The 26,607-nt window shown below is 44.6% G+C and overlaps 1 protein-coding gene across 7 annotated transcripts in view; it reads right to left on the minus strand.

Annotated features, from left to right (window-relative positions):
• Nucleotides 1–25,998, minus strand: part of LOC129861029 (transmembrane and coiled-coil domains protein 1-like) — a 97,184-nt gene extending 71,186 nt beyond the window's left edge. The window contains exons 1-4 of one of the 7 annotated variants that reach the window (XM_055932063.1): nt 25,916–25,974; nt 14,496–14,592; nt 4,285–4,332; nt 1,947–2,266 (exon numbers count right to left, since the gene is read on the minus strand). In XM_055932063.1, coding sequence (XP_055788038.1) covers nt 1,947–2,266; nt 4,285–4,291 — 327 coding nt within the window. In that variant the 5' untranslated portion in view covers nt 4,292–4,332; nt 14,496–14,592; nt 25,916–25,974. Of the gene's footprint in view, nt 1–661; nt 793–1,946; nt 2,267–4,284; nt 4,333–14,471; nt 14,593–18,150; nt 18,391–25,915 lie in introns of those variants that run through there. The other 6 variants (XM_055932064.1, XM_055932065.1, XM_055932061.1 and 3 more) reach the window with 6 other exon arrangements.
• Between the last annotated feature and the right edge of the window lie 609 nt (nt 25,999–26,607).

Raw genomic sequence — 26,607 nt, forward strand, 5'->3', positions numbered from 1 at the left:
GTAAATAATAATTTGTTCTTAACTGACTTGCCTAGTTAAATAAAGGTTGAATAAAAAACAAGAGAGGCTACTTTACCAGAGGGTATAAAAAGAACATAGCATGCTAGATAAGCAAGAGAATACTGTATGCACTTCCTCTTTGTCAGCCTTCCTTTGTTACAGAGCTCTGTCCTTTCAGACACAAAAGGCCTATTCTTACACACCGTCTGTCCCCCAGGCTGTGTGTGTGCATGTGTGTGTATGTGTGTGTGTGAGGTGATAGCAGGGTCTGGTACAGATATCCACCACATCTCAATGCATCTCTTACAACAGATGGACTAGCATCCCCTCTCTCAGAGAACATACAGACATATACTGAAAAGAAGGACAACACACACATCTAGCGTAGCATGCCAATCATGTCCTATTCCCATAGAATGACAGACATTCTCATTCATTCTCAGTGTTCCTACAACACCAGGAGCTCTCCTTGATACATTATGGTGATGGACAGAGTTTCTAGAACATTCAGCACTAGTTCTTCCTCCAGGGGATAATTCATTATCACACGTCTCATATCATGTTAAAAATGACAGAATCTGAGCAGCCCTGTGCAGAAAATTGGTCCGATCTAAGAGACATCTTCTGTTGACTACATGACAACAATTACAGTTGAACATACCATTCTCAGACATCCTGAGAGGGGTGTTTGGCTTTCTTGCTAGGATAACGTATATCAAGCAGATGGGTCGCTCCAGATGTAGAGTCATATCCGAAATGATTGGCACCCTTGATGAAGATGAGCAAAAAAGACTGTAAAAAATAGATAATACAAATACTGAGCTGTATTGTATGAATTTTTGGGGGGGGAAATTATATTATTTTATACTTATACAAATTAGTCAGAGAAACAGATTTTCTTTAACAAGTAATCATTTATTTTCTCAAAAAGATATGGGTCAAAACTATTGGCACCCCTATTTTCAATACCTTTCAATAGCTCAGCTTGCGAGGATCATGGCACTGAGCCTTTTTCTAAAATGTTTTATGAGATTGAAGAACACATTAGGGGGATCTTCCTCCATACAGAATCTTTCCAGATCCTTGATATCCTCCGTCTGTGCTTATGATCTGCCTTCCTCAATTCAACCCACAGGTTTTCAACGGGGTTCAAGTCCCAGAGAGAGAGATTTTGTGGTCAATTAACCATTTCTTTGTGGATTTTGATTAGTGCTTGGGGTTATTGTCGTGCTGGAAGATCCACTTGTGGCCTAGTGACAGCCTCCTGGCAGAGGCAGCCAGGTTTTTGGCTAAAATGTCCTGGTACTTGGTAAAGTTCATGATGCAGTTGACCTTAACAAAGGCCCCAGGACCAATCGATCAAAATAGGCCAATTAAATCAGAGATCCACTAACCTATTTTACAGTAGGTATGGGGTTCTTTTCTGCATTTACATATTTCTTTTGACGCAAATCCCACCACTGGTGTGCGTGGCCAAAGAGCTCTATTTTCATGTCATCTGACCATAGCACCGGTTCCAATCCACGTGGCAAACTCCAGCTGTTTACATTTGTTGGAGGACTTGAAAATAGAGCTCTTTTTGCCATCAAGGGTGCCAAAACAGTCTTTGGGTAGCCGGGACTCAGGAATAACTGTTTCTGACTGATCTGAGTAGTCGCAAGTATTTGCATGTGTGTGTTTGTGTGTATGTATGTACCTCTGACCTGAGCCTGGATTAACACTGCCTCTGCTCAGGAGCATTACTGGACAGAAACATTATTACACCTACGACATGTGTCATACTCCAAACACAGAGCTTAAGCTCTCAATATTTAAGAGCAGGCCTGTTGGATGATGCAGACCACCTGAGTACGACAGGACTGTATCATTTCCATTACCAGACAAAACATGACCATAAACCCTGACCAAAGAAGACCCTCATATGATTGACAGCTGACATCACTCACCCTGTCTGTCTCCTCCGTGGACTGGTATCCTGACGATAGCACCACGTCGCCTGGCGTCGCGTATCCAGGGTGGTAACCAAGGGAAGGGCTACTTGGTGTGGTGTTGTCCGTGGTGGAGGAGGAGCGCGGGCGGCCGGAATGTTGCTGTGCATCGTAGGTAGGCCGGCGCTGGGGGGGTTGGGGGCTGCCTCTCAGAGAGGGGTCCCGGTCTCCTCCCCCTACTCCGGCCCCTGTCCCGTTCCCCCCTGCCACCTTACTGCGCCGGCTCTGCAGGCTGGTCCCTCGCCTCATGGTGCCCACAGGGCCGGCACCCTGACCAGCTGGGGGAGCAAGGAGAACACCAGAGGGGTGAGTGGTCAAAGTCAGGACAACGTGTCTGCGTTACTGCTGGAACAGCTGCTTCACACCCTGGCCCAGGACGCCAATGCTCTCCCGGGCATTCTGTGTAATTTTGGAGAGAGCGTGGTGGTCTGAGTGAGAGGAACAGCTCCTGAGTCCTTCGCCCTCCTCTACGCCCTGACTCCCCTGGGTGCCTCTCACTACCCCCTCGCATAGAGCACTCTCATAGCTAGTGGAATAGGGCTGGGATAGGGGAGTCTGTTTTGGGGCTGGTCTGGACTAGAGTGGTTGGGAGATAGGATAGGGGAATTGGTAACTTATGAGTAGAATAGAGAGTTGTTATAGTTTACGCTCTCTTTGTCAGACAGGTGGGACTGGGACAGGAGAGTACAGTAATTAACATCTTGTCTTGCTAAGCGTTCTAACTAGATTGAGTAGAGTCGGGTAGAGTAGAGTAGGGTAGGGTAGGGTGGAGTAGAGTAGAGTAGGGTAGGGTGGAGTAGAGTAGAGTATAGTATAGTATAGAAGGGTAGAGTATAGTATAGTAGGGTAGAGTAGGGTAGGGTAGGGTAGAGTAGGGTAGAGTAGAGTAGGGTATGGTGGAGTAGAGTAGAATAGAGTATAGTATAGTAGGGTAGAGTATAGTAGGGTAGATTAGGTTAGAGTTGTGTATAGTATAGTAGGGTAAAGTAGGGTAGGATAGGATAGAGTAGGGTTGAATAGGTTAGATTTGGGGCAGCAGGTAGCCTAGTGGTTAGAGCGTTAGGCCAGTAACCAGCAGGTAGCCTAGTGGTTAGAGCGTTAGGCCAGTAACCAGCAGGTAGCCTAGTGGTTAGAGCGTTAGGCCAGTAACCAGCAGGTAGCCTAGTGGTTAGAGCGTTAGGCCAGTAACCAGCAGGTAGCCTAGTGGTTAGAGCGTTAGGCCAGTAACCGAAAGGTTGCTGGAGCGAATCTGTCGTTCTGCCCTTGAACAAGGGAGTTTACCCACTGTTCCCCGGTAGGCCGTCATTGTAAATAAGAATTTGTTCTTAATTAACTTGCCTAGTTAAATTTAAAGTAGGGTGTGTGTTTTTGGGTTCACTCTCTGTCTCTGTCAGACAGGACAGGATGGGGGGGACAGGAGAGGTCAAAGTTCAGAGGCGAGCAATGGGAGTCCATAACACATCATTGTGATCTCTACAGCGCTGTTGGCTGGTCGTCATTGACCTTGCATAGGCTTAAACACTGGTATACACTGATTTATAAGGCCATATTGGGTAAAATGCCATTTTATCTCTGTTCTTTTTTAGTCAGGTCAGTAAATAAATATCAATTACGGTCCCATTCTGATTTGCTTCTAACAGTACCAAGAATTAGAACAGGTCATGGTAGAAATAGTTTTAGTTACTTAGCACCGTGGTCCTGGAATTCTCTCCTGAGCATTTTAAAATGTGATGATCTAGTTTCGTTGGTGGAGTTTAAACACTTGATCGATGTATATATCATAGAAGAGTGTAATTGTTTTTAGGCCAGCTGTTTTTAGTCAAGATGCTTCTGTTTTTAATGTAATATGTAATTGTTGTACTGTATGTGTGTTTATAGTTTTGTTTAATGTTGTGTTAGTGTATGTAAGTTGTTTTGTCTGAAACGTTGTTCCCCATGCTGCTATTGGACCAGGTCTCTCTTGGAAAAGAGATATTATCTCAATGAGAAAAAACCTGTATAAATAAAGGTTAAAGATCAATCAGCTCAAAGATCATGCTCGTCTAGTAGTCTTCCACAGAAAGAGAGGAAATGGGTTATGAGGTGGGTGGAAATAAGGGACGGACAAAAGGAAGTACACAGGAAGAAGATGTTCTGGAACAGACACTGCTTGAAGTTGCCTGTCGACTTGACCCTGGGCCAGATACAGGGGGCAACTTCTATTAACACCACAGACACACACAAACAGGCTATGGGTTAGTTAGGGGAAGGGGATAGGAGAAAGAAACAAAAAAGAAAAATAAGTGAAAAGACCCACCTAACATCAGCCCAAAGCTGCCTAGCCTGACTCAGTGTCCAAGATCACCTGTAGAGAAAGAGAGATTGTGTGAGAGAGAGCAAGCGAGAAAGAAATAGAGAGAGAGAGAGAGGGGGGGGGAAGAGAGAGAGAGAGATTGTGAGAGAGAGAGAGAGAGAGAGAGAGAGAGAGAGAGAGAGAGAGAGGGGGGGGGGGGGGGAGAGAGAGAGAGAGAGAGAGAGAGGGAGAGAGGAGAGAGGGGGAGAGAGAGGGAGAGAGGAGAGAGGGAGAGAGAGAGAGAGAGGAAGAGAGAGAGAGAGAGAGAGGGGAGAGAGAGAGAGAGAGAGAGAGAGAGAGAGAGAGGGAGAGGAGAGAGAGAGAGAGAGATAGAGAGAGAGAGAGAGGGGGAGAGAGAGAGAGAGAGAGAGAGAGAGAGAGAGAGAGAGAGAGAGAGAGAGAGAGAGAGAGAGAGAGAGAGAGAGGGAGAGAGACTAATAAACATCTACTTAATCTATATACAATCAAATATCACACCCAAGTATTGTGTGTGGGTGTGCTGTGTGCCATGTGTGTCTGCTGGTGGACTCTCTAGGAGGTCATTTTGCGTCACTAAACAGATCCTTCTGCTTACTGTGACAGTGGTGTCTGGAGAGAATGACTTCCTCAAAAAATCAACAACCCACAGCAACACAGGCTCACTATACAAACTCACCTAACCTGCAACAACCCAAACAAACCCAACCCACATGAATTCCTATGAGGCTGAGGAGCGACAGTAATGGCCTTAGACACACATCCCTGGTGTGAAGAGAAGGCAACTTGTCAAACACAGTGACTATTAGCATTGAGAGTAGGTAAACAAGGCAAAGTCAGGAACATTCTGAGCTCTGTGGAGTGACTGTTAATTTTTTTATTTTTTTTTATTTTTTATTTCACCTTTATTTAACCAGGTAGGCAAATTGAGAACACGTTCTCATTTACAATTGCGACCTGGCCAAGATAAAGCAAAGCAGTTCGACACATACAACAACACATAGTTACACATGGAGTAAAAACAAACATATAGTCAATAATACAGTGAAAAAAAATAAGTCTATATACAATGTGAGCAAGTGAGGTGAGATAAGGGAGGTGAAGGCAAACAGATATATGTATAAATAAATAAAAATATAAAAAGGCCATGGAGGCGAAGTGAGTACAACACAGCAAGTAAAATAAAAACTAAAAAAAACACTGGAATGGTTGGTTTGCATTGGAAGAAAGTGCAAAGTAGAGACAGAAATAATGGGGTGCAAAGGAGCAAAATAAATTAATAAATAAATACAGTAGGTAAAGAGGTAGTTGTTTGGGCTAAACTGATGGGTTAAACATGCAAACTATACTGAACAAAAATATAAATGCAACATGCAACAATTTCAACAATTGTACTGAGTTACAGTTCATATAAGGAAATCAGTCAATTGAAATAAATAAATTTGGCCCTAATCTATGGATTTCACAGGCAAGGGCACAGCCATGGTAGAGCCAAGCTCAGCCAAGGGCTTTTTACAGATATAAATCCTCCTCGGCACCCACTCAGATGATCCAGCAGATGAATAAACTGGATGTGGAGGTCCTGGGCTGGGGTGGTCTGAAGTTGTGAGGCCGGTTGGATGTACTGCCAAATTCTCTGAAACGATGTTGGCGGCGACTTATGGTAGAGAAATGAAAATTAAATTATCTGTCTTATCTTTGTTCAGTATACATTATCCAGCAGCTGCACAGTCATAAGCTTCTACTATATCACACATACACAACAACGCAGGGCACACAAACACACAGAGAGAGAGAGAGAGAGAGAGAGAGAGAGAGAGAGAGAGAGAGAGAGAGAGAGAGAGAGAGAGAGAGAGAGAGAGAGAGAGAGAGAGAGAGAGAGAGAGAGAGAGAGAGAGAGAGAGAGAGAGAGAGAGAGAGAGAATGCAATCTACACAAATGCAGCAGTGAAAATCTGGGCCCACGTCAAAGCCAGTTAGCACAGTCAGCTGTTCAGTTTCACAATGGGCCCAGAGAGAGGAGAGGGCAGCACATGGCACAGTGACGCACACTACAGCAACACTGACACATTCACACAGCAACAATTTTATTTTATTTTATTTTTTATTTTTTTATTTCACCTTTATTTAACCAGGTAGGCTAGTTGAGAACAAGTTATCATTTGCAACTGCGACCTGGCCAAGATAAAGCATAGCAATTTGACACATACAACAACACAGAGTTACACATGGAATAAACAAAACATACAGTCAATAATACAGTAGAACAAAAGAAAACAAAAAGTCTATATACAGTGAGTGCAAATGAGGTAAGATAAGGGAGTTAAGGCAATAAATAGGCCATGGTGGCGAAGTAATTACAATATAGCAATTAAACACTTGTCTGTTTGAAAAAGCTAGCCTTAGCTTTCCTAACTGCCTATGTATATTTGTTCCTAACTTCCCTGAACAGTTGCATATCACAGTGGCTATTCAATGCTAATGCAGAACGCCACAGGATGTTTTTGTGCTGGTCAAGGGCAGACAGGTCTGGAGTGAACCAAGGACTATATCTATTCCTAGTTTTTAAAATGAATGGGGCATGGTTATTTAAGATGGTGAGGAAGGCACTTTTAAAGAATAGCCAGGCATCATCTACTGACGGGATGAGGTCAATGTCCTTCCAGGATATCCCTGCCAGGTCGATTAGAAAGGCCTGCTCGCAGAAGTGTTTTAGGGAGCGTTTGACAGTGATGAGGGGTGGTCGTTTGGTCGCAGACCCATTACGGATGCAGGCAATGAGGCAGTGATCGCTGATATCTTGGGTTGGCGCCCCCCCTTGGTTTGTGCCGTGGCGGAGATCTTTGTGGGCTATACTCGGCCTTGTCTCAGGATTGTAAGTTGGTGGTTGAATATATCCCTCTAGTGGTGCGGGGGCTGTGCTTTGGCAAAGTGGGTGGGGTTATATCCTTCCTGTTTGGCCCTGTCCGGGGGTATCATCGGATGGGGCCACAGTGTCTCCTGACCCCTCCTGTCTCAGCCTCCAGTATTTATGCTGCAGTAGTTTATGTGTCGGGGGGCTAGGGTCAGTTTGTTATATCTGGAGTACGATCTTATCCGGTGTCCTGTGTGAATTTAAGTATGCTTTCTCTAATTCTGTCCTTCTCTCTTTCTTTCTCTCTCTCGGAGGACCTGAGCCCTAGGACCATGTGTCAGGACTACCGGGCATGATGACTCCTTGCTGTCCCCAGTCCACCTGGCCGTGCTGCTGTTCCAGTTTCAACTGTTCTGCCTGCGGCTATGGAACCCTGACCTGTCCACCGGACGTGCTACCTGTCCCAGACCTGCTGTTTTCAACTCTCTAGAGACCGCAGGAGCGGTAGAGATACTCTTAATGATCGGCTATGAAAAGCCAACTGACATTTACTCCTGAGGTGCTGACTTGCTACACCCTCGATAACTTCTGTGATTATTATTATTTGACCATGCTGGTCATTTATGAACATTTGAACATCTTGGCCATGTTCTGTTATAATCTCCACCCGGCACAGCCAGAAGAGGACTGGCCACCCCTCATAGCCTGGTTCCTCTCTAGGTTTCTTCCTAGGTTTTGGCCTTTCTAGGGAGTTTTTCCTAGCCACCGTGCTTCTACACCTGCATTGCTTGCTGTTTGGGGTTTTAGGCTGGGTTTCTGTACAGCACTTTGAGATATTAGCTGATGTACGAAGGGCTATATAAATACATTTGATTGATTGATTGATCTTGATTGAAAACAGCAGAGGTGTATTTGGAGGGCAAGTTAGTTAGGATGACATCTATGAGGGTGGCCGTGTTTATGGATTTGGAGTTGTACAGTCGTAGAGGATCGGCGGGGTTCCGTGCCCCGTACCGGCAGTAGAAGGGGTCCGGATATTGTAGCCCAGGAGTAGGCTTCGGTGGTAGCACAGGAGCCCTGGTCGGGCTAGCTTCAGGCTAATTGGTGCTTGCTCCGGGATGGAAACGCTAGCCAGGAGTGGTCACCCGGGATTGCGGTTAGCAAGATGCGAAGATCCAGATGAAAATGTTCAGAGTTTGCTATAGGAATCCAGGGATATGGAGAGAAATAGGTCCATTATGCTCTGGTTTGAGTCACGTTGTTAGAACTGGCGAGAGCTTTCCGAGCTAAAGATTAGCTGATGACCGCTAGAAATGGTTTGCTAACTGATAGCTGGTAGGTAGTTAGCTGGCTAGCTTCAGTTGAGGGAGTCCAGATCCGAAGTAAATAGAAATACTTTAGAAAAAAGCAGATCCACGCCACATTGGGTGAGGCGGGTTGCAGGAGAGTATTTAGAAGTTGAGGTTTAGGAAAATATTTTTAAAAGATATGCGAAGAAAAAGATGTAAAAATATATATACAAGGGACACGACAGGACAAAGACGCCATCTTGGATGTGAGTGACAATGACATTCACACAGCCAAACTGACTTTTACACACCAACACTGACACATTCACAAAGCAAAACTGACATTCCCTTAGCCACACTGACATCCACACAGCAACACTGACATTCACACAGCAACACTGACATCCACACAGCAACACTGACATTCACACAGCAACACTGACATTCTCATAGCCACACTGACATTCACACCAACACTGTTAATATTCACACAGCCACACTGTCAATATTCACACAGCCAACACTGTCAATATTCACACAGCCACACTGACATTCACACACCAACACAGATACATTCAAACAGACACACTGACACATTCACACAGCCACACAGACACATTCACACAGCCACACTGACACATTCACACACCAACACTGACATTCACACACCAACACTGACATACACAGCAAAACTGACATACACAGCAAAACTGACACATTCACAGAACAACACTGACATACACATGGAAACACTGACACATTCACACAGCAACACTGACAGCCACACAGAAACACTGACACATTCACACAGCAACACTGACACATTCACACAGCAACACTGACACATTCACACAGCCACACTGACACATTCACACAGCCACACTGACACATTCCCACAGCCACACTGACACATTCACACAGCAACACTGACACATTCACACAGCAACACTTACACATTCACACAGCCACACTGACACATTCACACAGCCACACTGACACATTCACACAGCAACACTGACACATTCCCACAGCCACACTGACACATTCACACAGCAACACTGACACATTCACACAGCAACACTTACACATTCACACAGCCACACTGACACATTCACACAGCCACACCGACAATTCACACAGCCACACTGACACATTCACACAGCAACACTGACACATTCACACAGCAACACTGACAATTCACACAGCCACACTGACACATTCCCACAGCCACACTGACACATTCACACAGCCACACTGACACATTCACACAGCAACACATTCACACAGCCACACTGACACATTCACACAGCAACACATTCACACAGCCACACTGACACATTCACACAGCAACACTGACACATTCACACAGCCACACTGACACATTCACACAGCCACACCGACACATTCACACCGCCACATTCACATCACCAACACTGACAAATTCACACAGCCACACTGACACATTCACACAGCCACACTGACATACACAGCAAAACTGACACATTCACACAGCCACACTGACATACACAGCAAAACTGGCACATTCACACAACAAAACACTGACATTCACACAGCCACAGGCCATTCACACAGCAACAATGACACATTCACACATTCACACAGCCACACTGATATTCACACGGCCACCCTGACATTCACACAGCAAAACTGACACATTCACACAGCCAGACAGACACATTCACACAGCAACACTGACATTCACAAAGCAACACTGACACATTAACACAGCCACACTGACACATTCACACAGCCACACTGACATAGACAGCAAAACTGACACATTCACACAGCAACACTGACATTCACATGGAAACACTGACACATTCACACAGCCACACTGACATATTCACACAGCCACACTGACACATTCACACAGCCACACTGACATACACAGCAAAACTGGCACATTCACACAGCCACACTGACACATTCACACAGCCACACTGACACATTCACACAGCAACACTGACACATTCACACAGCCACAGTGACATACACAGCAAAACTGACACATTCACACAGCAACACTGACACATTCACATGGAAACACTGACACATTCACATGGAAACACTGACACATTCACACAGCCACACTGACATACACAGCAAAACTGGCAAATTCACACAGCCACAGTGACATTCACACAGCAACACGGACACATTCCCACAGCCACCCTGACATTCACACAGCAAAACTGACACATTCACACAGCCACACTGACACATTCCCACAGCCACACTGACACATTCCCACAGCCACACTGACACATTCCCACAGCCACACTGACACATTCACACAGCCACACTGACACATTCCCACAGCCACACTGACACATTCCCACAGCCACACTGACACATTCACACAGCCACACTGACACATTCCCACAGCCACACTGACACATTCACACAGCCACACTGACACATTCACACAGCCACACTGACACATTCCCACAGCCACACTGACACATTCACACAGCCACACTGACACATTCACACAGCAACACTGACACATTCACATGGAAACACTGACACATTCACATGGAAACACTGACACATTCACACAGCCACAGTGACATACACAGCAAAACTGACACATTCACACAGCAACACTGACACATTCACATGGAAACACTGACACATTCACATGGAAACACTGACACATTCACACAGCCACACTGACATACACAGCAAAACTGGCAAATTCACACAGCCACAGTGCCATTCACACAGCAACACGGACACATTCACACAGCCACCCTGACATTCACACAGCAAAACTGACACATTCACACAGCCACACTGACACATTCCCACAGCAACACTGACACATTCCCACAGCCACACTGACACATTCCCACAGCCACACATTCACACAGCCACACTGACACATTCCCACAGCCACACTGACACATTCACACAGCCACACTGACACATTCACACAGCCACACTGACACATTCCCACAGCCACACTGACACATTCCCACAGCCACACTGACACATTCACACAGCCACACTGACACATTCCCACAGCCACACTGACACATTCCCACAGCCACACTGACACATTCCCACAGCCACACTGACACACTCCCACAGCCACACTGACACATTCACACAGCCACACTGACACATTCCCACAGCCACACTGACACATTCACACAGCCACACTGACATTCACACAGCAACCCTGACATTCACACAGCAACACAGTGTGTATTTTTTGTTTTGGAGGAAGAGGTGGAATTTTTATCTGGTCTTCACGGTGGCAACGGACCCCCCCGTCTCCCAACACAAAAATCTACAAATATAAGCGAATATGAAAAAATCTTGAGTTTCCGCATTTTCTGATAATTGACGTTACAGAATAAAATAAAAATTATATCAGTTTTTTCAAGAAATTATAAAACGGTTTGACAAACCTGCTTGTAAGCTTTGAAATTATATTAAACTCAACCGTGAATATTTTCCAGTGATGAAGATATGGACGTCTCATAGTATGGTGGAGTATGAAAAATGGGTAAACTTTTGAGTACCTTTACCTTTTGAAAGTTTTTGCACATTTTGCACTTTTTGCACAAAATATGTATTGAAGGTTTTGTTCAAATCAAAAACGGTGCGGTCAAAAAGTGATTGAATTCCAATGGATTTACCCTATTACAAAATCAAATGAAATGTGCGCATCACTCGCCAGATGGACCATTGAGTGACATGACAGTGCTGCTCTGTTCTATCCTGGTCTGACCCTGACCATCAGAGCAGGTGCTGCTGCAATCACAGAAAGGGACTTGGTAAACTAGAGGCTACAGCCAACACATGATACATCCACTACGGCACAAATCATTCACATAGGCCTATACGACACACACCCACACACACACACACACACACACACACACACACACACACACACACACACACACACACACACACACACACACACACACACACACACACACACACACACACACACACACACACACATTGATGATTAAACAGACAACAGGTGTCAGAGCCTGTGTTGGCAGTGCAGCCATGATGAGTCAGCACATTTCTTAGAATCACTGTGGCCCAGTCAAAAGTGAACCAGCAAAGACCACGAGGACATTGGCCCTTCTGGAAGCCCCTGGCACGGACACACACACACACACACACGTGACCTGTGCCCTAACTGCAGGTCAGTCCATTCATTGGCCATGTCAGTCTTCCTGTTGCTGATACCATTGTCACCGCATGGCCAACTAAATCTAGATGGAGAGATGGAGTCAGCTCAGCCTTGCTTACCAGGCAGACAGGCATTCCAAGCCATCTCACTGTAAGCCTGGTTCAAATCTAATAAATAAATTCACTTAAAAAAAGAAACAATGATAGGATCACTGGTGGTTATGTAAGTTTGACTTGTCGTCAACCGTTACTCAGACTGTTAACCGTGACAGCACCGGCTCCATGACCATGATACTGTATGTGGACTCAATGGCTATCTGCATTGACACTTTTAACACTAACTCTTTTGAATCATAACATACGCTGCTGCTACTGTTTATTATCTATCCTGTCACTTTATCCCTACCTGTATGTACATATCTACCTCAATTACCTTGTACTGCTGCACATCGACTCGGTACTGGTACACTGTATATATACTCAAGTTATCATGACTCATTGTCTATTTATTCCTTGTGTTATTATTTTCAATTGTTTTATTTGTTGGGAAGGGCCCGTAAGTAAGCATTTCACTGTTAGTCTACACCAGTTGTTTATGAAGAGTGTAACAAATACAATTTGATTGATTTTATTTGGCAGCAATATTGTGTCTACTATTTAGAGTGTTCCGTTAATTGAATTAAAATGTCCATCCTAACCCAGTTAGGCTAAGTAGTTCAGCTGTCTTTTGGTTGGTCAATCTGGACCCATAGTTGTTGCACTGAGGCACACATACTGTTGGTCATTGTTGAACCTATAGATTCAATCCAAAGAAATCCCAGTAGCCGTAAACAGGCTCATACAGTTCACATGGAACAGGCTGCTCTTTGTTCTGCTTAGAGCAACACAGAGCCCTATCTCTGGCCTTTGTGCCCTGTTTCTTTCACTGACAGACACACACACACACACACACACACACACACACACACACACACACACACACACACACACACACACACACACACACACACACACACACACACACACACACACACACACACACACACACACACACAAATCAATAAAAGAGGAATTAGGCCAGAGAGTTCTGGCAGCAATGCTGTTCAGAGAGATAGACAGACAGGGAGTGATAGAGTGTGTGTGGGTGGGTGCTCTCTGACTGATAATGGAGCACATCTCATTCTGCAGCCCCATGACAGCACAGGAAGCATGAACAATCGTTATTGTATCTGTTTATGTTATCTGTGTGTGTGGGGGGGTCGGTGGAGAAGGTCAGAGAGAGAGCAGCAGAGAGAGAGCAGCAGAGAGAGAGCAGGAGATAAAGAGAAAGCAGAAAATAGAGAGAGCGAGGTAAGAGAAAGGAACAGTTGAGACCGTCAGTTTTGACACTGAGGGGATGCCTCACACAAGCTGCAGAAAGTGTGATAAGTGCTATGAGTGTATGTGTGTGGTGTGTGTGTGTGTTTGTGTGTCTCAGCAGGATTAAAAGCAGCCAATAGACCAGAGAGTGTTCTAGCTACACTGGGTTTAACCTGAGAGCTTAGAGCTGATACAGTGCCTTCAGCAAGTACTCACACGCCTGGGCTTTTTCCACATTGTGTTGTGTTACAGCCTGAATTTAAAATGAAGTTTAGATTTTGTGTCACTGGCTTACTTACACACAATACCCCATAATGTCAAAGTGGAATTATGTTTTTACAAATTAAATAAAAATGAAAAGCTGAAATGTCTTGAGTCAATAACTATTCAAACTCTTTGTTATGGCACACCTAAATAAGTTCAGGAGTAAAAAATGTGCTATTCTATTAAACACTGCAATAATAGTGTTTAATAGGATTTTTGAATGACTACCTCATCTCTGTAACCAACACATACAATTATCTGTAAGTTCCCTCAGTCGAGCAGGAATTCCAAAAACAGATTCAACCACAAAGACCAGGGAGGTTTTCCAATGCCTCGCAAAGAAGTGCACCTATTGGAGAAAAACACACAAAAAACAGACATTGAATATCCCTTTGAGCATGGTGAAGTTATTAATTTATTAATTACACCCAGTCACTAAAAATATATAGGTGTCCTTTCTAACTCAGTTGCCGGAGAGGATAGATCAACAACATTGTAGTTAATACACAATACTAACCTAATTGACAGAGCGAAAAGATGGAAGCCTGTACAGAAAATAAATATTCTAAAACATAACATCCTGTTTGAAACAAGGCACTAAAGTAACAGTGCAAAAAATTGGCAAAGGAATTAACTTTATGTCCTGAAAACAAAGTGTTCTGTTTGGGGCAAATGCAACACATCAATGAGCACCACCCTTTATAATTTCAAGCATGGTGGTAACCACAGTTGAAGTCGGAAATTTACATACACCTTAGCCAAATACATTTAAAGTTTTTCACAATTCCTGACATTTAATCCCAGTAAACATTCCCTGTCTTAGGTCAGTTAGGATCACCACTTTATTTTAAGAATGTGAAATGTCAGAATAATAATAGAGAGAATTACTTATTTCAGCTTTTATTTATTTCATCACATTTCTAGTGGGTCAGAAGTTTACATACACTCAATTACTATTTGGTAGCATTGCCTTTAAATTGTTTAACTTGGGTCAAACGTTTCGGGTAATCTTCCACAAGCTTCCCACAATAAGTTGGGTGAATTTTGACCCATTCCTCCTAACAGAGCTGGTGTAACTGAGTCAGGTTGGTAGGACTCCTTGCTCGCACACGGAGAGATGGACAGAACTTTTTCAGTTCTGTCCACAAATTGTCTATATGATTGAGGTCAGGGCTTTGTGATGGCCACTCCAATACCTTGACTTTGTTGTCCTTAAGCCATTTTGACACAACTTTGGAAGTATGCTTGGGGTCATTGTCCATTTGGAAGACCCATTTGCGACCAAGCTTTAACTTCCTGACTGATGTCTTGAGATGTTGCTTCAAGATATTCATGTAATTTTCCTCCTCATGATGCCATCCATTTTGTGAAGTGCACCAGTCCCTCCTGCAGCAAAGCACCCCCACAACATGATGCTGTGCTTCACGGTTGGGATGGTGTTCTTCGTGCTTGCAAGCCTCCCCCTTTATCCTCCAAACATAATGATGGTCATTATGGCCAAACAGTTATATTTTTGTTTCATCAGACCAGAGGACATTTCTCCAAAAAGTACCATCTTTGTCCCCATGTGCAGTTGCAAACCGTAGTCTGGCTTTTTTATTGCGGTTTTGGAGCAGTGGCTTCTTCCTTTCTGAGCGGCCTTTCAGGTTATGTCATTATAGGACTCGTTTTACTGTGGATATAGATACTTTGTACCTGTTTCCTCCAGCATCTTCACAAGGTCCTTTGTTGTTGTTCTGGGATTGATTTTCACTTTTCGCACCAAAGTACGTTCATCTCAGAATGCATCTCCTTCCTGAGCGGTATGATGGCTGTGTGGTCCCATGGTGTTTATACTTGCGTACTATTGTTTGTACAGATGAATGTGGTACCTTCAGGCGTTTGGAAATTGCTCCCAAGGATGAACCAGACTTGTGGAGGTCTACAATTCTTTTTCTGAGGTCTTGGCTGATTTCTTTCTTTTTCCCATGATGTCAAGCAAAGAGGCACTGAGTTTGAAGGTAGGCCTTGAAATAAATCCACAGGTACACCTCCAATTGACTCAAATTATGTCACGTTCCTGACCTATTTCTGTTAGTTTGTTATATGTGTTAGTTGGTCAGGACGTGAGTTTGGGTGGGCATTCTATGTTTTCTGTTTCTGTGTTGGTTTATTGGGTTGCCTGGTATGGCTCTTAATTAGAGGCAGGTGTTTGGCGTTTCTCTAATTAAGAGTCATATTTAGGTAGGCGTTTTCACAGTGTTCGTTGTGGGTGGTTGTCTCCTGTGTCTGTGTATATGTTTGCACCATACGGGACTGTTTACGGTTTGTTCGTTTTATGTAGTCTGTTCCTGTTCATTGCGTTCTTCACGTTATATGTAAGTTCGTCGTTCAGGTCTGTCTGCATCGTTTATTTGTTTTGTTGGTTTATGCAAGTTTAGTTTGTTTTTCCGTCGTGTTCAATAAATCATGTCATTTCACTACGCTGTGCCTTGGTTCCCTCAATACTCCTCCTCTTCTGATGAAGAGGAGGAGGATTACCGTTACAAATTATGTCAATTTGCCTGTCAGAAGCTTCTAAAGCCATGACATCATTTTCGGGAATTTTCCAAGCTGTTTAAAGGCACAGTCAACTTAATGTACGTAAACTTCTGACCCACTGGAATTGTGATACAGTGAAATAATCTGTCTGTAAACAATTGTTGGAAAAATGACTTGTGCCATGCACAAAGCAGATGTCCTAACCGACTTGCCAAAAATATAGTTTGTTAACAAGACATTTGTGGAGTGGTTGAAAAACTAGTTTTAATGACTCCAACCTAAGTGTATGTAAACTTCCAACTTCAACTGTATATATATATAGAGCATGTTAAGATCTGGTGCTACTTCCACTTTAGTCCAATCTACCATAGACCAAACGAACCGAGCATAAGCATGGCTGGTTTGCCGGCAGCCTTTACAGCCTTGACGGGACTAAAATTAGAGGTGCCAAGCTGCTCTGTGGCCTTTTCAGACAGCGCACCACAGCACTGTGGGAAGGTGTGACAGAGAAACATAGTTATGTTCTCTTCCAACCAGATGAATCTGTTTCCTCTCAGAGACCAGTGGCCACTTCCTCTCCAGGTCAACCAGACACTGCTGCTCCAGGCCAGGGCCTTTGGCCAGGGAAGACAGAAAAATCACTCTGAGAATGACGCAAGCCCATGGAAATTCAACTGGACCTAAGTGAATTGTAGTGATCAATTAAGAATATGTGGAAAAAAGTTACCTTTAAAAAAAAATAAAGTAATAGGCCTACGTTAGTTAGAAAACGATCTATACCGCCATATTGTTTGTCACGATCCTGTCACATTAGTGGTCATATTTCGAACTGAAAGAGAAAAAGAATGGTCACACAATAAATCTAATTCAGTCAGCCGTCATTACCTGAACTAAAGATATGAAACCACATAAGCATCCAGAAACCACAAGCCAAAGCCAAGAGTTCCACAGTGACACCTCAAACAACAACACTACCTCTGCCCACCATTCATAACAACCCAGTCAAAACAGTCTCTTCTCTTCCCCCATCCATTCATCGCTATCAAAACACTGAACGTTGTTCTCTTTACAAGCATTTCACTGCACCCGCAATAACATCTGCTAAATATGTGTATGTGAACAATACAATTTGATTTGCTTTGAGTCCAACAGCAATCTGTCTACCTGTATGTTCTCAAACAATAACTTCCTCTATCACAGTTACTTACCAGTGTCTAATAATACCATTATACATTAATGCCAATGTTAACATTCTTATCCTGTATCTAAACAACACAAGCGCTTATGTTGTGTGGGAGGCAGGCTCTGTTTACAAATGCTCCATTCATTTGGCCAGGTGACAGCCTGAGTAAATAAATACAACACTCTGAAGGCGTTTCACACTCACATAAACAGGCAGAGTCCATGGTCAGATCAGATCATGGGTCCTCAGTCTAACGCGGGCAACCACACAGCAGGCAGAGCATCACAGAAACAGAGAGAGAGCAGCTTCACAGCCTGCTCACAATCACAGCAGCTCCAGACCAGGCAGGCACAACGTGAACAGAGCAGAGCGGAGGGGAGCGAGGTGGTCGGGGAGGGAGGAGGGCTGGCAAGCGTCATCGTGGTGGTCTGACCAGCGGACTGAGACATGAATAGGCATCCGGTTTGGAGCGAGCGGTCGCATTTGCATTCGCTCTGCAGGTAGTATAACTTTTCATTTCATTTTCATTACATTTCATTACATTTCATTATAGTACAACGGTTTAATTTGTCTAACCTTAGCAATTTCTTCTTAGCTAGCTACTTAGCCGTCTGTGTATAAAAGATAATTGCGTAATTATCGTATTCCGTCGTCTATCGTAGTCCACACTTATCTGCCCAGCAGCTAGCAAACGTCCACCGAATAGTAGTATAAACTTTTCATTACATTTCATTATAGTACAACGGTCTGATTTTCATTTTCACTACAGTACAACGGTTTGATTTGTTTGATCTTAGCTAGCTACATAGCCGTCTTTGCATCAAACATAATTGTGTAGTTATTGAGGTTCGCCAGCCAGCTATTTTCGCCCTAACGTAACGCAACGTAGCAAACACTGCTAGCTAGCCAGCTTGCCACCGAATAGCAGCATTGTAGAAACGAGTGCATTACAACGGAACGACTTGATCAGTGTAGTGTTGGCTGACTACACAGTTGTCTTTGCTATCTTTGATTTGTATTTGTTCGATCTTAGCTAGCTACTTAGCTGGCTCCATAGCCGTCTTTGTATCGGTGATACTTGTGTAGTTATCAAGGTTCGCTGAGGTTCGCTAGCCAGGTATTCTCGCCCTAACGTAACGTAACGTAGTCAACCCTGCTAACTAGCCAGCTAGCCACCGATTAGCAGCACGGTAGAAACGATTACATTACAACGGAACGACTTGACTTGTGTAGTGTTAGCTAGCTACATAGTTTTCTTTGCTATCTTTTTATCTAAGATAATTGTGTAGCTTTGAGTAATTATCGGTTAGCTAGCCAGCTATTTTTCGCCTGCCGCGCTGCCGTCCTCCTACCTAGCCAACACTGCTAGCTAGCCAACTTCTACCGAATAGCAGCACTGTAGAAACTTACACTACAACGGGACGACTTGATTAGCGTAGTGTTAGCTAGTTGTCTTTGCTGTCCTTGTATCCATGATAATTGTGTAGTTTAGAGAAATTTAGTGAAATTGTCGAGGTTACCTAGCCAGCTTCACTTTCAACAACGTAGCCACTGCTAGCCAGGCTACTTCACCAGCCAGCAGTACTATATCATTTTAGTCAATAAGATCTTGTATTTTATTTTTATCTTTTTGCAACGTAAGCTTAACTTTCTGAACATTCGAGACGTGTAGCCCACTTGTCATTCTAATCTCCATTGCATTAGCGTAGCCTCTTCTGTAGCCTGTCAACCATGTGTCTGTCTATCCCTGTTCTCTCCTCTCTGCACAGACCATACAAACGCTTCACACCGCGTGGCCGCGCCCACCCTAACCTGGTGGTCCCAGCCCGCACGACCCACGTGGAGTTCCAGGTCTCCGGTGGCCTCTGGAACTGCCGATCTGCGGCCAACAAGGCAGAGCTCATCTCAGCCTATGCGTCCCTCCAGTCCCTCGACTTCCTGGCACTGACGGAAACATGGCTCACCACAGATAACACTGCTACTCCTACTGCTCTCTCTTCGTCTGCCCATGTGTTCTCGCACACCCCGAGACCTTCTGGTCAGCGGGGTGGTGGCACCGGGATCCTCATCTCTCCCAAGTGGTCATTCTCTCTTTCTCCCCTTACCCATCTGTCTATCGCCTCCTTTGAATTCCATGCTGTCACAGTTACCAGCCCTTTCAAGCTTAACATCCTTATCATTTATCGCCCTCCAGGTTCCCTTGGAGAGTTCATCAATGAGCTTGATGCCTTGATAAGCTCCTTTCCTGAGGACGGCTCACCTCTCACAGTTCTGGGTGACTTTAACCTCCCCATGTCTACCTTTGACTCATTCCTCTCTGCCTCCTTCTTCCCACTCCTCTCCTCTTTTGACCTCACCCTCTCACCTTCCCCCCCTACTCACAAGGCTGGCAATACGCTTGACCTCATCTTTACTAGATGCTGTTCTTCCACTAACCTCATTGCAACTCCCCTCCAAGTCTCCGACCACTACCTTGTATCCTTTTCCCTCTCGCTCTCATCCAACACTTCCCACACTGCCCCTACTCGGATGGTATCGCGCCGTCCCAACCTCCGCTCTCTCTCCCCCGCTACTCTCTCCTCTTCCATCCTATCATCTCTTCCCTCTGCCCAAACCTTCTCCAACCTATCTCCTGATTCTGCCTCCTCAACCCTCCTCTCCTCCCTTTCTGCATCCTTTGACTCTCTATGTCCCCTATCCTCCAGGCCGGCTCGGTCCTCCCCTCCCGCTCCGTGGCTCGACGACTCATTGCGAGCTCACAGAACAGGGCTCCGGGCAGCCGAGCGGAAATGGAGGAAAACTCGCCTCCCTGCGGACCTGGCATCCTTTCACTCCCTCCTCTCTACATTTTCCTCTTCTGTCTCTGCTGCTAAAGCCACTTTCTACCACTCTAAATTCCAAGCATCTGCCTCTAACCCTAGGAAGCTCTTTGCCACCTTCTCCTCCCTCCTGAATCCTCCTCCCCCTCCCCCCCCCTCCTCCCTCTCTGCAGACGACTTCGTCAACCATTTTGAAAAGAAGGTCGACGACATCCGATCCTCGTTTGCTAAGTCAAACGACACCGCTGGTTCTGCTCACACTGCCCAACCCTGTGCTTTGACCTCTTTCTCCCCTCTCTCTCCAGATGAAATCTCGCGTCTTGTGACGGCCGGCCGCCCAACAACCTGCCCGCTTGACCCTATCCCCTCCTCTCTCCTCCAGACCATTTCCGGAGACCTTCTACCTTACCTCACCTCGCTCATCAACTCATCCTTGACCGCTGGCTACGTCCCTTCCGTCTTCAAGAGAGCGAGAGTTGCACCCCTTCTGAAAAAACCTACACTCGATCCCTCCGATGTCAACAACTACAGACCAGTATCCCTTCTTTCTTTTCTCTCCAAAACTCTTGAACGTGCCGTCCTTGGCCAGCTCTCCTGCTATCTCTCTCAGAATGACCTTCTTGATCCAAATCAGTCAGGTTTCAAGACTAGTCACTCAACTGAGACTGCTCTTCTCTGTATCACGGAGGCGCTCCGCACTGCTAAAGCTAACTCTCTCTCCTCTGCTCTCATCCTTCTAGACCTATCGGCTGCCTTCGATACTGTGAACCATCAGATCCTCCTCTCCACCCTCTCCGAGTTGGGCATCTCCGGCGCGGCCCACGCTTGGATTGCGTCCTACCTGACAGGTCGCTCCTACCAGGTGGCGTGGCGAGAATCTGTCTCCTCACCACGCGCTCTCACCACTGGTGTCCCCCAGGGCTCTGTTCTAGGCCCTCTCCTATTCTCGCTATACACCAAGTCACTTGGCTCTGTCATAACCTCACATGGTCTCTCCTATCATTGCTATGCAGACGACACACAATTAATCTTCTCCTTTCCCCCTTCTGATGACCAGGTGGCGAATCGCATCTCTGCATGTCTGGCAGACATATCAGTGTGGATGACGGATCACCACCTCAAGCTGAACCTCGGCAAGACGGAGCTGCTCTTCCTCCCGGGGAAGGACTGTCCGTTCCATGATCTCGCCATCACGGTTGACAACTCCATTGTGTCCTCCTCCCAGAGCGCTAAGAACCTTGGCGTGATCCTGGACAACACCCTGTCGTTCTCCACCAACATCAAGGCGGTGGCCCGTTCCTGTAGGTTCATGCTCTACAACATCCGCAGAGTACGACCCTGCCTCACACAGGAAGCGGCGCAGGTCCTAACCCAGGCACTTGTCATCTCCCGTCTGGATTACTGCAACTCGCTGTTGGCTGGGCTCCCTGCCTGTGCCATTAAACCCCTACAACTCATCCAGAACGCCGCAGCCCGGCTGGTGTTCAACCTTCCCAAGTTCTCTCACGTCACCCCGCTCCTCCGCTCTCTCCACTGGCTTCCAGTTGAAGCTCGCATCCGCTACAAGACCATGGTGCTTGCCTACGGAGCTGTGAGGGGAACGGCACCTCAGTACCTTCAGGCTCTGATCAGGCCCTACACCCAAACAAGGGCACTGCGTTCATCCACCTCTGGCCTGCTCGCCTCCCTACCACTGAGGAAGTACAGTTCCCGCTCAGCCCAGTCAAAACTGTTCGCTGCTCTGGCACCCCAATGGTGGAACAAACTCCCTCACGACGCCAGGACAGCGGAGTCAATCACCACCTTCCGGAGACACCTGAAACCCCACCTCTTCAAGGAATACCTAGGATAAAGCAATCCTTCTGCCCCCCCCCCCCCCCCCCCCCCCCCCCTTAAAAGATCTAGATGCACTATTGTAAAGTGGCTGTTCCACTGGATGTCATAAGGTGAATGCACCAATTTGTAAGTCGCTCTGGATAAGAGCGTCTGCTAAATGACTTAAATGTAAAATGTAAATGTAATGAATGGCTGTGTCTGAAGCACCCTGAAGGGGCAGAGATGCTTTCAGACACCTACCAGACAGATAGCGGGAAACTGTACTTATCATTTCCACCCGCTTCTGCTTGTGTGGGTTTGTTTTTGTGTATGAGTGTAAATGATAAAGAGAGAGCAAGAGATAGGCAGAAACAGAATGGTTGAATAAGTGAATCGATCAATACAAACAAACCTTCAGTAAAATCATCATAGATGCTTGTTTTCCTACTTCTTTGTAGAGTAGAACGAGAATTTAACACCCATGTCTTCTTGTAAAACATTGGAGGGGAAAAAATTGAAACCTAATCCTCAAAACAATTCCATGTTGGAGAGGCAAGCTGTCTCTCTCTCTCTCTCTCTCTCTCTCTCTCTCTCTCTCTCGCTCTCTCTCTCGTGCTCTAAGAAACAGGCTAGTGATGCCACCCACATAACCACTTGTTTCATGGTTGTGTCCAATGAAAAAATTACATTAGCTATTTAAAAGACAAAAATACACTCTATGGTAGACAACAATTGGTAAGTGTCATGGGTTGTAGCTCTCTGGGCCATCCATGGCATGCACATAACCACAGATATACTATGAAGGATGATGCATCATTGAGAGCATCCTGTCGGGCTGTATCATCGCCTGGTATGGCAACTGCACCGTGTGCAACCACAGGGCTCTCCAGAGATGGTGCGGTCTGCCCAACGCATCACTGGGGGCTCACTGTCTGCCCTCCAGGACATCTACAGCACACAATGTCACAGGAAGGCCAAGAAGATCATCAAGGACTTCAGCCACCTGAGCCATGGCCTGTTCACCCCGCTATCATGCAGAAGGCGAGGTCAATGTAGGTGTATCAAAGCTGGGACCCAGAGACTGAAAAACAGCTTCTATCTCAAGGCCATCAGACTGTTAGATAGCCATCACTAGCCGGTCTCCACCCTGTAAGCTGCCCTGAACTTAGTCACCGTCACTAGCCGGCTACCACCCGGTTACTCAACCCTACACCTTAGAGGCTGCTGCCCTGTATACATACACATGGACAACTGGTCACTTTAATAATGGAACCCAGGTCACTTTAATACTGTTTTACCCATTTCATATGTATATACTGTATTCTAGTCAAGGCCATCCTATTCAACTATTGCTGTACATATACTATTCTATCCATGTATTCTTCAGATATACTACATATTCTATCCACATACTGTCCATAATGTCTATACATCCCATCACACACACATATACATATACAGTATATATATATATATATATATATACACACACAGTACCAGCCAAAAGTTTGGACACACACGGCATTATTTTCAACTAACTCTGCAACTCTTCCAACTATTGACATTTTTCACAACTGCCACCAGTTTGATGCCAAAACATTGAAAAGAAATAAGTACTGATATAGTAAAATAAATACAAGTGTGTAAAAAGTATATTTCATGCTGAAACCCTCATTCTAAACATCAATCGTATTCACTAAGTTGATGGTTTATATTTAGGATAATGTTTTACAGCTTTGTTATTCTATATACAGTACCAGTCAAAAGTTTGGACACACCTACTCATTCAAGGGTTTTTCTTTATTTGCACTATTTTCTACATTGTAGAATAATAGTGAAGACATCAAAACTATGAAATAACACATTTGAAATCATGTAGTATTCCAAAAAGTGTTAAACAAATCAAAATATATTTTACATTTGAGATTCTTCAAAGTAGCCACCCTTTGCCTTGATAACAGCGTTGCACACTCTTGGGATTCTCTCAACCAGCTTCACCTGGAATTCTTTTCCAACAGTCTTGAAGGAGTTTCCACATATGCTGAGCACTTGTTGGCGGCTTTTTCTTCACTCTGCGGACTCATTAGACCAAAGGACAGATTTCCAAACCCTCTCAATTGGGTTGAGGTCAGGTGATTGTGGAGACCAGGTTATCTGATGCAGCAATCTATCATTCTCCTTCTTGGTCAAATAGCCCTTACACAGCCCGGAGGTGTGTTTTGGGTGATTGTCCAGTTGAAAACAAATGACAGTCCTACTAAGCGCACTCTCTGAGAAGCATTTATTTGGGCTGCAATCTGAGGTGCAGTTAATTGCTGATTTCTGAGGCTGGTAACTCTAATGAACTTATCCTCTGCAGCACAGGTAACTCTGGGTCTTCCTTTCCTGTGGCGGACTTTCATGTCTTAAAGTGATGATAGACTGTCGTTTCTCTTTGCTTTTTTCAGCTGTTCTTGCAATAATATGGACTTGGTCTTTTACCAAATAGGGCTATCTTTTGTGTACACCCCTACCTTGTCACAACACAACTGATTGGCTCAAACATTAAGAAGGAAAAAGATTCCACAAATGAACTTTTAACAAGGTACACCTGTTAATTGAAACACATTCCAGGTGACTACCTCATGAAGCTGGTTGAGAGAATGTCAAGAGTGTGTAAAGCTGTCATCAAGGCAAAGGGTGGCTATTTTGAGGCATTTAAATTAACAGGTATGCCTTGTTAAAAGTTAATTTGTGGAATATATTTTATTAATTTATTTCTTAATGCGTTTGAGACAAACTAGCAAAACAGCAAATTATCACAGAAATAAAAGATGCTTGCAGTGTTTTTAATATGTTAAGCTACTAACACATTAAAGCAGATATTACAGTGTATTAGTTACACTATTGGCCAAACAAATGTCTGTAACATAGCACAGATGGAGATAAAAATCTAGGGTTCCTTCATGATATATGGTAAACAAGCAACTTGCTTCGTTGACATGACAGTGAAACGTTACAGTATTAGAAGTGTAACAAATGTACAACATCAACATGTGGCTGAATGATAGCCTACGAATGGATTGTATTGATACAATATAAGTTTATAACGTAGCGAGCTAGAATAGTGAGGGACAATCTGCATCACTGAAACAGACACAGGTTGACAGCGGTTGAAGTCGTGTTTGATTGTGTCATTATAAACCAAGACTTATGAAACATGGTTTTGCAAAAGAAACAACTGTTACGTCTAAAATAGCCGTAGTATTGCACCATAACAGATTCAATAACTGTCACACTATACACATTTACATTACGTTTAGAGATGATAACTTTAGCAGTAAATTGACACTTACATGGAAGATGAAAAAAACTGCTACAGTCAACACACGTCCAACCACAACGCAACGCCACCCCTCCTCTCTGCGCTCTCCCATGCTGACGTCGGAATAATAGGACGTACAGCAGCAGAGGGCACGGGCGGACCAAACCATTTGGTTCGTTTAGGGGAGCTCCCTGCAAAATATCCTCAATTGAAAATAGTCTAAACACGCTTCAATAATTTATATAGGCTACTCGAGCTATCTTGTTAATTGAAACAAATACATTCTTTAGAATTTTGTGCAGGATTTGTAATGATTGTATTCATAATCTAATATAAACTTTTTATTCAACTTGATTATTACAGAGGAACTCGATTTTATTGATGTACAACTTGTACCTGTTTCCTGGTCATGCCTATTCTAATTTGTAACCTGGTGGCAATAGTCCTACTGTGACAGTATGACAATGTACACATCAATCATAATAAAAACACTGATTGGTTAAGGGGAAAGATTGATCTTGACATTTTCTCTATACAGTCCAGCTCAGTGACATGACACACACTGTATCTAAATTTACCATCAAACCTGGAGAGGAGAGGACAGAGAGTTGATAGGCCCTAGGAAAACCTGAGAGAAACCACACACATAAGCAGTGCCCCACAAAAGCAGAACCAACCAGAGAACTGAGCCTTGCTATAACAAGTTATAACAGTCATTTTGGG

The sequence above is a fragment of the Salvelinus fontinalis genome, chromosome 8 (genome assembly GCF_029448725.1).
Source record: "Salvelinus fontinalis isolate EN_2023a chromosome 8, ASM2944872v1, whole genome shotgun sequence".
In the NCBI taxonomy this organism is placed as follows: Eukaryota; Metazoa; Chordata; class Actinopteri; order Salmoniformes; family Salmonidae; genus Salvelinus; species Salvelinus fontinalis.